This window comes from Platalea leucorodia, assembly GCF_965183815.1.
Source record: "Platalea leucorodia genome assembly, chromosome: 17".
Lineage (NCBI taxonomy): Eukaryota > Metazoa > Chordata > Aves > Pelecaniformes > Threskiornithidae > Platalea > Platalea leucorodia.
The window spans coordinates 3,289,130-3,302,197 of record NC_138839.1 but is presented as its reverse complement, the minus strand read 5'-3'; the positions used below and the strand labels follow the sequence as shown (position 1 = coordinate 3,302,197).

Genomic DNA, 13,068 nt, shown 5'->3' with positions numbered 1-13,068 from the left:
GAACGGGCGGGCGGCTACGCCTGCGCAGCGGCGGCGAGGGGCAATGGCGGCCGCCTTCAGCTTACGGGAGGTCCTCGCCGCCTTCCAGACGTGCACGACGGAGCGGCGGGAGGTGCTGCTGGGTCCCTACCTCTGCGGCTGGCGGGGGCTCATCCGGTGAGTGCCCTCGGCCGTCGGTCCGGAGGCCCGGGCCCGGCTGCCGCCCCCTTAACGCGAATCTTCCTTCCCCCCCCCCCCCCCCCCCCCCCCCCAGGTTTCTACACAGCCTGGGCGCCGTCTTCTCTTTCGTCTCCAAGGACGCGGTGGCTAAGGTACAGATCATGGAGAACTACTGCCGCGGCGAGCAGCGGGAGAAATACGTGTCGCTTCAGTCCATGGTGGAGTACGAGCTGGCCAACGGGCTGGTGGATACCCAGAAGCGATCGGGGCACCCCGACTCCGGCTGCCGCACCGTCCTGCGCCTCCACAGGGCCCTGCGCTGGCTCCAGCTCTTCTTGGAAGGGCTGAGAACCGGCCGGGAGGACTCCCGGACATCGGTCATCTGCACGGACTCCTACAACGCTTCCCTGGCTACCTACCACCCCTGGGTTGTTCGCAAGGCTGCCACGGTGGCCTTCTGCACGCTGCCGCCCCGAAACGCCTTCCTCGAAATCATGAACGTGGGCACGCCTGAGGAGGCCGTCGCTATGCTGGGTGAGGCCTTACCCTATATCCGCGACGTCTACACCATCACCCAGGAGCTCTTCGCCCAGCATAAGCTGCTTGACCTTCCTTGACGGGAGGGATGTTAAAGAGCCGCGCCACGTTCCGACCGAAGTCGGACGAACCAGGTGAAAACCGCGTGTTTTCACAGACGGGCAAGCGTCTGGTTCTCTGTCCGTGGTCGCTCTCCCTTTCCTTTTCCAGTACGGAGCTGACAAGTTGGCAAAGCTATTCAGGATGCCTCACTTTATAAGAGAAAAAAATGCACTAATTTTTTTAATATGTATGTATATCTGTGTATGTGTGTAGAGCCTCGGCTCTACAGTAAGAAAAAATCCACTATTAGGGTGCTTAAGGGATTTCTTTTCTCCTCCTGGATTCACCTTCAACTCTCCAGCTAGGCTGGGAGTGGAGCATTTTGGTTTCTTATTTAAGCCAAACTCTGCAACTTCAGCAGCTTCTGTGTGTTTACACCACTAATTAGGACTCTGTGTGACAGCACAACTTTCAGATGTAGTGTCCAAACACGTTTACACTACATGTGAGCTCACTTTGTCACTTTTGTTTACAAGCTGTTCCCTTGAATAGATCTGGGGGGTTTTCCCTCTTTTATGCTTTAACCTGGAAAATATAATCCTGAGTAATGTGTGTCTGAAAGGAAGCTCTTTTCCTTTTGGTCTCAGACTCGTTTGATTACTGCTGCTAATTCTGTGCCCCCTAGAATTAAAGAAGGAAATGGTGGCGTATGTCATTATTGTAAGAGACCGTTCTTCCTTTGTGCATGGATCCATTAAGCAAGACCTTCCTTCTGCGTAGCTTCCCCTGCCCATTAATCTATGCTTTATGCACCTTGGGATGTGCAACAGTTTTTAGTATATACTGCACAATACCATATAATTCAGCTAAGGCTGCAGACTGTACCTTATCTGGTTTCCAGATCTAAGGTACTTCTAAATTGTGTTCTCATGATTATTTTTTTTTAATGAATGTGTCAAATGCCTACAAAAATTACTTCTCTGACTGTCTGGGGAGAAATCCAAACTTGTACTGTGAGTCACTACCTTTGTGAGGCTTATGGCTTCTGTTGCAAATCACTGTATATAGTAGCTCGCGTGTATATGTATATGTATACACACACACTGAAGTATGTAAAATGGAGTTTACTTAGCTTTTTGAAAGCTGAAAAAGTACTACATTGTTAGTTCAGGATGACGAGAATATTTGGGGGAGGAGGGAGAATGCCACAGGCTGTAAGCTGTTTTGATTGTATCTCAGATAGGCGTTTTGGCCTAATGTAACACTGCGTGATTCAGGAAATCACTGTTACCTCATGGGGATTAGTATAATTAGACATTAAATTATGTGAACAACATGCTTCTGAAGGGTATCCTTTATAGGAATGCTTTCTGGTTTTGTGTTGTTGGAAGGAACGTGACCGATAGTGTTACCTGTTAAGGTATCTTGTCCTTCACTAGCAGAGTCCGTTTCATTCAGCTCGTGGTCAGATGTGAAACCCACTGTCGGGAGTACCCCAGATGAAGTTAGATGCTGTGTACTGAGCTCCTATTCCGATTACTCACATCTATCGACTATATCTTTTGCCAGAAGATAGGATATTCAAGGAAATTCCATTTCCTAAATGGAGCTTTAGTTGCTATGCTGTGAAAACACAAATATCATTCCCTTTCTGCTAAGGCCACCTTAAAATGATTGCATAATTCTACAGGATAAATCCATATATTAAAATGGAGCAGTTCCATGTTACAAACTACAGAATACATCTTGCTGGACCTCCCTTGCTGTCTGATACAGATACAGCTGATATTTCATCTGTGGAGTGTATTAAATGCCTTAAACTATGTCAAGTAATATTGTGTGCCAAGTGAAAAAATGTTTTAGATCTCTTGGGAGTTTAATGCAGAACTGATAGTATGACCACATGGGAAAATTACTTTTTCTCCCTTGTCACATACATTCTCAACTATTCCTCTCACGAGATAAACATTAATCTTGAAAATTAACTTGATTTTTGCCATTAAAGAATCAAACTTTCTCAGTAGGGAAAAAAAACTGTGTGGTGAGTTTATAACTAATCATTGTGTGCAAGGTATGCTTCAAGTAAAATACAGTTTTCCATCAGTCTGCACACCCTCATTTAAACAAGGTATTGCCTAATGAGAATTTTACTTTCCTGGTGTCCTGCTCCCTCTCCAAATGATGGAAATCTTTTTTAACAGCCCCAGTTAGTTACCATTGAGCAAAACTCAGGTCCTGTACTCGGCTTTGGGCAAGTTCAGAGTCTGACAGCTTTCACTAATGGGGCCAAATTCAGAAGGATAAAACCTTCCCCTGCAGTGAGTGGGGTACTGGAAAGCTGCACCAGCACGCCGATGCGCTAGAGGGAGTTGGAATATTTTGCCCAAAAGCCCCTCACATAACCTATCTCCTATGCCGCAGTCGTCACACTTGATTTCACATGACAGTATGGATGGGAGTAAATAATTGCCTACGTGTGACTTCTACACCATTCAAACAGCTTTTTTTTTTTCCCCTTGTGCAGTTGAATTTGCGTTTAGAATTTTTAAAAAGAAGTTACATAGTTAAAGCTAACCCTTAAATATTCCATTAAGGGGAAGGTCTCCTTAAAAGGACGTCAGTATAAACACATCTGTGTAACACAGCTATAGAAATTTAAAACTGTTGCTTGCCTGAAGTACTCACATACTTCGCTTTCTACAACGTATCTGCTTCTCTTCATACATGGAAAAATATTCTAGCCTTGTGGCAAAAGCGGTATATCACTTTGGCAGTATAAGCAGATTTTATGATAACAGTATAAATACATAATCAGCCAGTAAAATGCAGTAAATTGACCTTTCCAATTCAGAGCTATCCCGTTTTCTAAAATTCAAACCTGACAGAAAAAACGCAAACCATGACGCAACCTAAATTACTACGCTGTGGAACCTGTACCTAAACCAAAGGTTTTAAACTGAAGTTAACATCATAGCTGAGCGTGAGAAAAATTGAGATCAGCCAATAACAACTCCCTAAAAATAGCAGTGTAGCCGAGTGAGAGCTCACCAACCTTGCCATCTAGGAACGGCCTGCTCCAGACAAGTTCTTGCGATGCGCTGAGGAAGATCTGGTTATCTCCATGATCAGGTGACCTTGAATTTAAAAAAAAAAAAAAAATTAATAAAAATTACTGTTGTGTACGTCTCTGACCACTACGCTTTAGTTCAGGCAACTCAACATATTATGCTGAGGTTCATTTAAAAATAAATTATGTGATATTCCTTCAGCGCAGGCCACTTCTAAGTGGGGAGCACGCAAGCGAGGGCTTGGATCGGAGACAGCGAGGGAGAACTTCAGGGAACGGCAGGAAGCAACGCGGCCGAGCAAGGCAGTTTCTCCCCGCTCAGCCTCCACGGGGTAGCGGTCCTTCCGCACAGGGCACGCTCCAGCTCGTTGGAGCGCGTTCTCCTTGGCGAGGCTTTGGGATGAGCAACCTGCGCTGATTCAGATCCGCTCCCAGCGTTAGACAAGTCACAGATTCTGCTGTTTGTGAAAGCCGTCGACAGGGACAGTTTCTACAAACACCTTCCATTAAAGATGATGTTTCTTGCTTGGTTGGGGCGGGGGGGAGTTAATGCACGTGTCCAGGTCGGGCTGGGGCGCCGGGGCTGACACCCCGCTCCAGGAAGCCCAGCCTCCCCAGCTGTGACAGTGAATTCAGTAAGTCGCTCTGCTTGGGTACGGGCTGCTCGCCGAGCAAAGGAAACCGGGATTAGGCCAGTGGTTGGCAACCAAATACACTCATAGGCTATTGCTGCATATTTGACTATCGCCCACTAAGCAGAGAGTTACACGTTTAATGAATTTTGCTAAACAAATTCTTCCCCGTTATTCTCATCTCTCCGAGTTCTATTTAAAGAGACTTCCCAGGAACCGCTGAGGCTGGCTCCCCTGCCCCTGTTCCCTCTCCCACATTCGCTCGGAGATTTCTTGAAAACATTTTCCCCAAAACAGACAAAGAATGGTCCCTGACCTGCTGCTGTGCTTGAGCTTCGGTTATGCAGCAGCCCTCAAACCCACGTGCCTATCGGCTCAGTTCAGAAGGCCTGGTGATTATATCATAGGAGGCTTGTTCCCTTTTGGAATCGACACCGTAAACCTGACGGCACGATCAGAGCCCACGTTAATTGTGTGTGAAAGGTAAGAGGAACGTTAGCTTCGTTAGTACGCGTTACATTTGGTCACTCGGGCTGGGAAGAGAAAGGAAAAGAAAGTAGTCCTGATAGCAACTGATGGTCTCACAGGCGAACGTTAAAGGTGAGATGGAAATAAAGATCAGCTCTCGGGTGCTGGAGTGCTGGTGTACTGTGCCATCAATTTCTGATCCTGAAATGGAAAATGGTTTTGTGTTTTCTTGGTGCTACTACGCAGTGTCACGCTTCAGATGCAACCAACCCCGTCTGGACGAAAGCACGGGCCTCCTTAGTGTTTTGAGTCTAACGCTGACAGAAAGGTGTAAATGTTGCTTTTGCTTCCAGATGGAGCGAGAAGCATGCACTGCGCTCTGCAGGCAGATGACACGCGTTGAGATGGTGCTATTGCCTTTTATGAGGTGAAAGGACACGCAGTACTGTAGATAAGGCAAAGCAGGACACGCAATCACCTGGCTTGCAGGCTTGCCGGTGTGCGATCAGTATTTCCTACTCGGTTACACCAAGGTGGTTCACACCATCACATTACAACCTACTTACAGCTCTGTGAGGAGAATGAAAAGACATGCTAGTGTCCTACCTGCTTCTGTGGCAGCAACAAAGCACAGAAAAGCACGGTCCGAAGTCTTTCGATCTTTGCAGGCCGTGAGGCCGGGAATACACCCAGTGCACTGAGCTATACAGCAGAGGAAAATCCCAGGAAGACGGGCGTCTCTCCCGAATTAGCACGCACTGCACTTTGGGAACCACTGGCTTCAGGACCAAGTACACAAAGCTAAGAGCAGGAGGTCATCTGAGTCTTGACCCTCACAGCTGAACATACTGGTCTCTATACCCGTTTCTTCTCCTGGGAAGCACAGAGGATGTATTTACTGACAGATGAGATTATTAGATTTGAAAGGTGCTCAGAGCCTCTCTACTCACAGTACAAAATTTACAAAGGCTATGGGTACCGGGATGCTCTGCTGACAGCACCATGTATATCTGGCTTGGGAACAGACAGGATGCTAAAACGTCAAAGAACGTGGAATAAGCTGATCAGAGACCACGTAATGCCCTCTCTCCTCTTATTGCAGGTTGTTTGTAGATGGGCTGATATGGGCTCTTGGGATGAAGTTTGCTATCGATCAGATCAACAATTCCCCTTCACTCCTCCCGGGAGTAAAGCTGGGCTATGACATATACGACACCTGCTTTGAGCCAGCGGTGGCCTTACAGCCCAGCTTGCTATTTCTGACCCGAAACGGCACAACGGGCATTGGAGTACTGTGCAACTACACCGACTACCAGCCTCGTGTGACTGCTGTGATCGGACCGCATAAGTCCGATCTCTGCCTGGTAACAGCCAAACTATTCAGCTTCTTCTTAATCCCACAGGTAAAGAAACTCTCTGGAGAAGCAAGAATTCTCCTGTGTGGTGGGGGAAGGGTTTGGAACAACAACGCCGTCTATGCTCTAGGTCTTTGAACCAGGACCGTAAAGCACAGATTTCGGTCTTTCCTCTGCCATAGAGTGATCTTGGGTAGGTCATTCAACTTCCCTCCTGGAACACACTCCAGTGTCTAACTTCCCGGAGAAAAAAGGGATAACTCAGGCCGCTCTGTGATCCATATGGGAATAACAGAGCTCCCAGCATAAATGGGGAGGATCCCATGAAAATACATCTGTGACCGTAAGTACTCCGATACCACAATAGCAAGCACTGTAATGGTCAGGTAAATTTAGCCCTGAGCTAAGATACTACTGAATCTTGGGTGTGTCACCCTTTGTAGAAAGGAGCTAATTATGGTTGTCATGAATGATAAGGGCTGGTGCTGTGGTGACGGACACAAACGGCAACGGAAGGAGACAGCCACGTGGGACAACGCTACTGCAGGCAAGGGGCAGGGGCCAGTTTACGGTTCTCTTGGTAAATGCAGCCATGATGGACCTATCCTTTAGATGAGTTCTCCCTTCCCACTATCCTGACCCAGCATTTTTTAAAATCTAGTGCACTGAGACTAAGCAAAGAAGGTGGAGAGTGATCTGGACTGTGAACACTTCCCTCAGCTTTACTCTTTGCCTCGCTTTCTCTCTTATCCTCTAATTTGCAGGTCAGCTATGGAGCCAGCACCGAGAAGCTCAGCAACACGGAGTTGTACCCATCCTTCTACCGCACTGTTCCCAGTGATAAGAACTTGGTGGAAGCCGTGGTCCTGCTACTGAACAAGTTTGGATGGAACTGGATTGCCACCATTGGAAGCGATGATGAATACGGCCGAGGAGCCCAGGGGCTCTTCTTAAGCATAGCTGGAAATCACAGCATCTGCATTGCATTCGAGGGACTAATTCCTACAGACCTGGCAGACCCCAAAGCCAAAAACCAACTGGAAGATACCATTAAGTTAATTAACAAGACCAAAGTCAACATCATTGTCCTTTTTGCCTTTAGCCAGCCAGCCCAGGCCCTGCTGGAACACAGCATCAGGATGGGACTGAGCAAGAAAGTCTGGATTGGCACTGAAGCCTGGATGTTGTCCGACATAGCTGCCTCCATCCCAAATATTCAGAGCATTGGGACAGTCTTAGGCTTTATTATGAAAGCAGGCACAGTCCCTGGCTTCCAGAAATATGTTGCTGACCTCTTTACCTCTGTTCAGCAGGATGAATTTTGCCAGGAGTCTAGAGAATTCAACCACCTCATGAACTCTGACACGCTGGACACACACTGCAAACAGTGCGACCACATCTCGCTGCGTGACATCTCGTCTGTGCTAAGCCACTCACAAATACAACCAGTGTACGTCGCCGTCTTCAGTGTGGCTTATGCACTGCACAGAGCGCTGGGGTGCACGCACCAAGCGTGTCCCAAAGCATCCATCAGATCTTGGCAGGTGAGTAAAGGTCAGGGGGACAAACAGCCATTTTTCATCCAGTCTAGGCATTGGAGCTGCACGCAGCCAGGCAGGGAGGGGAGGTAACACTGCACCGTGCTCCTGCCCCCTGCCCTGGCAGCGATACAACCTCGGCAATTCCCTCCACCCGTCAACCCCTACACCAGTACGCTGCACGTTTGCTGCTGGCTAGGGCTGCATTCTCCTCTCTAGGGCCATGTTCCGGCTCCCACTAATTGGGCTTGGCACAATAGACAGAGCAGCTGGTAGTACAGCCAGAAGGCCGATAGCTGCAATCTTAGCCCACGTAAGGGACAACTGATTTCAGCCAGAAATTAGCTTACTGCATTATCATCCTCCAAGCAAGAACATCAACTGTACCAACACTTACTGTCAATTTTCATTTTCTCCTCAGCTGTTGCACTTCATGAGTACCCTCCCGTTCAAGGTGAATGGCCAAAGTTTCAGGTTTGATCAATCCCACGGCACAAACACTGGCTACAAGCTTATATTCTGGTCCTGGAAAAACGGCACCCTTACTTATCTGCCTGTCGGTGACTATGAAGAGTCCTTGCACATCAATAAGTCCCAGATTCAGTTTCACACTGCAGATCAAAAGGTAACGACAGTGGGAAAAGCATAAACAATCACAAAATGAAGTAAACTGCCACTTCATCCGGACTGTTCATAAGGAGCTCTTAGCCTGCATGCTGCTCCTGTAAGATTTGCGCGGGACCCAGTTCTTGCTCCTCTGCAAGCATGTACTCCATCTCCATTGTACAAAACTAGAAAAAGGTATTCCCAGCACAGTTTCAGATGCAGACACAGGCTGGATCCCAGCACAGCCCAGCCCAGCCAATTTCTTCTCATTTGTTTGGTGATACAGTGCTTCTCCTCAAAGTGTCTGGCTGACATTCATTATTCCTTTTGTCTAGGAGCCTACATCAGAGTGCTTCAGACATTGCAAACCAGGACAATTCAGACGAATAAAAGGATCCCACCTCTGCTGCTATGACTGTACGGATTGTCCAGAAAACACCTTCTGGAGCACTAAAGGTGAGGTCTGAGAAATTCAATGGTTTTAACTCCCTGTATTATGTCTCTCTACTCATTGAAGTCACACAGGTTCACAGAGCTGGTAACGACCAGTTGTGAGCTCTTCCTCCATGAAGCACTGCCAGAGCAGAGTATTTTCCTCCCTTTTGTTCTGCTGTGCATTGCTCAGTCTTGCTCTACAGATCTTCAGTGGGGGACCTTCCTCTCTTGATCCCAAAGAGAATGCATAAGGACAATGTGTATGTTTTATCTCAAGAGGTAGGAGAGAGGGGAGTGATGAAATTCTGGGGTCATAGGTAGAAGAGAGGCATATGATGAAATTCTGTGATCTTTTGGAAGCTGGTGATCCTTCCTGGGGAAAGGAAACAGAGCCAAGAAATATGTGGATCCTTTTGGGGGGAGGATGGAGAAGTAGAGGGGAAAAAAGAGATTGAACTATCACAAGTTTTGGAGAGCCAATACACTTGGGGGGGGGGGGGGGGGGGGGGGGGAAGTAGGCAAGGCAGCACCCAAACCAGCTACCTAATTCATGACTGTGATCCCTCCGCAAGGACTGCCTGCAGCAGGGCAGCGGCACTCCACTGCGAGGTGGTCATCAACTTCTCACTGCTGCTTTGCAGACAGCTCCACCTGCACTCCCTGCCTAGAGCATCAGTGGTCCCCTGTCCGGAGCACGCAATGTTACAACCGCAGCGAGAGATACCTCTTTTGGAAGGAGCCGCTCACCATTGCCTTGCTAACGTTGATGTCCATCACCGTAGCCCTGACTTGTCTGACAGCAGTGCTCTTTTTAAAGAACCTTGAGACTCCCCTTGTGCAGGCTTCCGGGGGCAAACTGAACCTCTTTGCCCTGTTCACACTCACGCTGCTGTCTCTCAGCTGCTGTCTCTACATAGGGAAGCCCAGTAACCACCTGTGTACGATCCAGCAGATAGTCTATGCCCTGTGCCTCAATGGTTGTTTCTCTACCTTTTTCATCAAGTCCCTTGAGATCACCCTTGTGACAGAGTTCCCTCGCTGTGCCCCCACCTTCTTGCACTGGGTGACCCAGAGGAGGGCCTGGCTCCTCGTTGCCTTGTGCCTCCTCACCGAGTGCTTGTTCTGTTTCTGCTATCTTCACCTGGGTCCCGACTACCTGGTGTCTGACTACAAGTCGCTGCCCACTGAAGTTCTGCTTGTGTGTAACACAGAGTCCTGGTTTGCCTTTGCCCTGGTGCACGGCTACAACGGCTGCTTAGCCGTTGTCTGCTTCCTGTGCACGTTCATGGTACAGACCTCTGGTAAGAAGTACAACATCGCCAGGGGGATCACATTTGCCATCCTGATCTATTTCATCATCTGGATCTTCTTCGTTGCTATTTTTGCTACGCTGAAGACAGTCCTCAGGTCTGTTGCTCAGATTGGTACCATTTTGACAACCAGTCTGGGTATCTTGGGGACCTACTATATCCCTAAATGCTACATCATCTTGCTTAAGCCTGATCTGAATACAGTGGATTATTTCCAGAATTCCATCAAAGAGGAGCCAGAGGAAGACTCTCAATAAACAGACAATAAACCAGATCCATTGTCGCCTGCTCCTCAATAGAAGCTGGCTGTATTTTAATGAGATAATTCTGTTTATGATGACTCTATAAGCTATGGTCCCAGTCACAATCCCCATATAAAATACAGCCTTATCCAGTAGGCTCAACACTAGGAACAGAATTTTTAAGCTGCAAAAGAAAGCACAGGGCTCTACTCAATGAGCTAAAGCAAAATGTCCCCAGCAGAGCAGTATCCATCCCCTCTGCAGCTAACCCCCTGTTTCAGCACCCACAAGGAGCCAAAAGCAGGTTCAGTTAAGCAAGCAACCGGCAGTACAGATATTTTATATGCATCTCTCAGGTCTGCCAATCTGAGCTGGAAGCCTCACCCAGACCACCTTCCTGTAAAGGCTGCTGATAATTTCCACTTATTAACTAGATAACTGCTCCAGAGATATATCCATGAATCCTTTCCCAGGCCTTATAAGAACTTTCAAATATATTCAACAGCACAAAAACAATGACTAGAAAATCAGAAGGCAATCACCTGAAAAGGTGTGAGACTATAGACCACAAGTAGAAATCCTCGTGATTAACTCCTGATACTGAGTACCTATTTACACAGGATCCTCCTTAAAGACCTTCTCCTAGCGAGCAACATCAGAAAACACAGCTCCTACGCAGGTCTCTCCTCCTGTTAGGTACAGAAAGGGGCTGAGGAGGGGGAGGTAACAGACAGGGAGAACCAAAGGTCCTGCACACCGCTCTGTAACTGCGGTCTGTACACATCTACGTCTGTTTGTCCCCTTGCTTTATTAAAAGTAGAGTCAATGACATCCTACAGCTCTGGGTCTCTTTTTCGATGGTTACAGTCAATGCAAACTTTTCACCATCTAGGTTGTGAAACTGTATGGTTCTAATGGCCCCCAGGGTCCTTAAGACAACCCTTCCCCACTGTCCCTGAAGATAAGGTTCTGTGATGGAACATACCGATCCCCCGGGCTGCCCCCTCTTCTATTTAAACAGAGGGGCTCCGACTTCTCAGTATGGCACTGAGTCAGTTTTGCTCATTTCTGAGTGAAGTTTAGAGGATACCTGGAAAGGGACACGTGAAGCTAAGAAGACAGGCGAAGAGTACACAAAGAAATTGGTAGGTCATGTACAAACTGAAGGGCAAGGAAACAACTGTGCTCAGATCAACAAGGGCTGACTACTTTGACTCTTAAATGAAATAAAAGATTGAAAGGCTAAGCAAGGCTCCTGATGACCACCACTGCTCTTCTAGTTCACGATATCATCAGTACTCTGCTGTAGTGTATTAACTGAGAACTGGTCCTTATATATCTATATATCTAACACTATATATAGTGTTGAAACAAAACACAAGCAAGAACTTGTGTTTCTCAAGAGATTTCACAGTTTCATTCCAAGTCAGAATAACTGTAGTTATTCCAGCCAGAATCTCAGCGAAACAGAGATTTTTTTCAGATAAATTATATTGTAAAAGTTTAGATATCATAATGGAAATATTTATCACAATTTCACACTTCTTTTACAATATGAAATTCAGTTTTGATATCCTTGTTGTGAAACAAAAAGCTGAACTTTCCAAATTCAATGTTTAGATTTAGTAAAACAAGTAAAGTATTTATTTAAATATTTATTTATTATTTAAATTTAGTAAAATAAGTAATAAAGTAATGTTTTCTATGGAAAAAATTTCTGGTTTGATTTTCTTGACTACTTTGTCACAAAATCCATAGAAACCATTCTGATACGTAAAGGCAGCTGTATGCATGATATAAAGAGTATATTACCCATTCAAATTTCAATTCGCTCATTTGTGTTTCATTAACATGTGTTTGCAAAGACCAGGGAAATGAGGACAAGACCCACGGAAATGAATCATGTGCAAATCCCCCCGGGCCTGGCTGCCTGCGGCCGCTGCGCTGCCCGGCGGCGGGGGCTCCCAGCAGCCCCTCTGGGGAGCCAGGCTTCATCTCAGCATGAGAATTCGTTTGCCTCCTATGATGCAAAGTGCAAGACATCTTTGGAGTTCTCCGTCCAGGAGGCACCTGTCTCTTTTTCTGCCCTCGATAAAGGTATTTTGATTTTCAGAAAGAAGATCCATTTCCCTGTCTGCTGTTCAGAACTGTTCCTAAAACGCCCTGCTATGACATGAGCAAGTAGTGCTTTCAAACCCCGCAGGCACAGGAAACGCGCGCTCTTTGAACGAACAGAATGTTAAAACCTCACAGTAAAACTCCAGCAGAAGACGGGGAATAAGTTACTCTGCTGGAAGGGCAGAACGCGACCAGCTCTGATGAAGTGAGCTGCTGCTAAGAGCGCAGGTAACGCACAAGCAGGCCACGACAGGCGTCGCAGAAGCCCGAGCGTGCCAGAAAATGAAACATGAGAGCAGAGGCCCAAAGCAGCAGGACTTGTGCATCACTTCCCCTTCACTTGCTCCTGAGAAACACAAGAGTGCCAAAGCTACAGGCAACTTAAGTACCTGGACGCAGGATAAGTAACAGATGAAGGGCAAATGGATCTGCCAGCATCGCATAATCTGGAACTTTTAAGGCCCACTGCTCCATGCATAGGGTACAGCAGCTTCCTAAACATGGGAAAACTACAGCAAGCCTTACTCTCCTCCTGCTGGGAGAATATGTTTGTACTGAA

At 47.1% G+C, this 13,068-nt stretch overlaps 2 protein-coding genes across 2 annotated transcripts; both read left to right on the top strand.

Moving 5' to 3' along the window:
• The first annotated feature begins 23 nt into the window (after positions 1-23).
• On the top strand, positions 24-4,062 carry CPTP (ceramide-1-phosphate transfer protein). Its single transcript, XM_082328766.1, has 2 exons — positions 24-156; positions 254-4,062. The coding sequence occupies exons 1-2, from the start codon at positions 44-46 to the stop codon at positions 774-776; spliced, it is 636 nt and encodes a 211-aa protein (XP_082184892.1). The 5' UTR covers positions 24-43; the 3' UTR covers positions 777-4,062.
• Positions 796-11,202, top strand: TAS1R3 (taste 1 receptor member 3). The gene is made up of 7 exons (XM_082328765.1): positions 796-830; positions 4,008-4,920; positions 6,008-6,308; positions 7,025-7,804; positions 8,220-8,423; positions 8,740-8,860; positions 9,481-11,202. Exons 2-7 carry the CDS (start codon positions 4,742-4,744, stop codon positions 10,404-10,406), a joined length of 2,511 nt encoding a protein of 836 aa, XP_082184891.1. The 5' UTR covers positions 796-830; positions 4,008-4,741; the 3' UTR covers positions 10,407-11,202.
• Positions 11,203-13,068: the final 1,866 nt, after the last annotated feature.

Bases quoted from the DNA above. Each gene is read 5' to 3' on its own strand.
- TAS1R3 (XM_082328765.1), top strand. From the start codon at position 4,742: ATGGTCCCTGACCTGCTGCTGTGCTTGAGCTTCGGTTATGCAGCAGCC. The intron at 8,424-8,739 runs GTAACGACAGTG...CCTTTTGTCTAG, and splicing joins TTCACACTGCAGATCAAAAG to GAGCCTACATCAGAGTGCTT. The intron at 8,861-9,480 runs GTGAGGTCTGAG...GCTGCTTTGCAG, and splicing joins CACCTTCTGGAGCACTAAAG to ACAGCTCCACCTGCACTCCC.
- CPTP (XM_082328766.1), top strand. From the start codon at position 44: ATGGCGGCCGCCTTCAGCTTACGGGAGGTCCTCGCCGCCTTCCAGACG. The intron at 157-253 runs GTGAGTGCCCTC...CCCCCCCCCCAG, and splicing joins GGCTGGCGGGGGCTCATCCG to GTTTCTACACAGCCTGGGCG.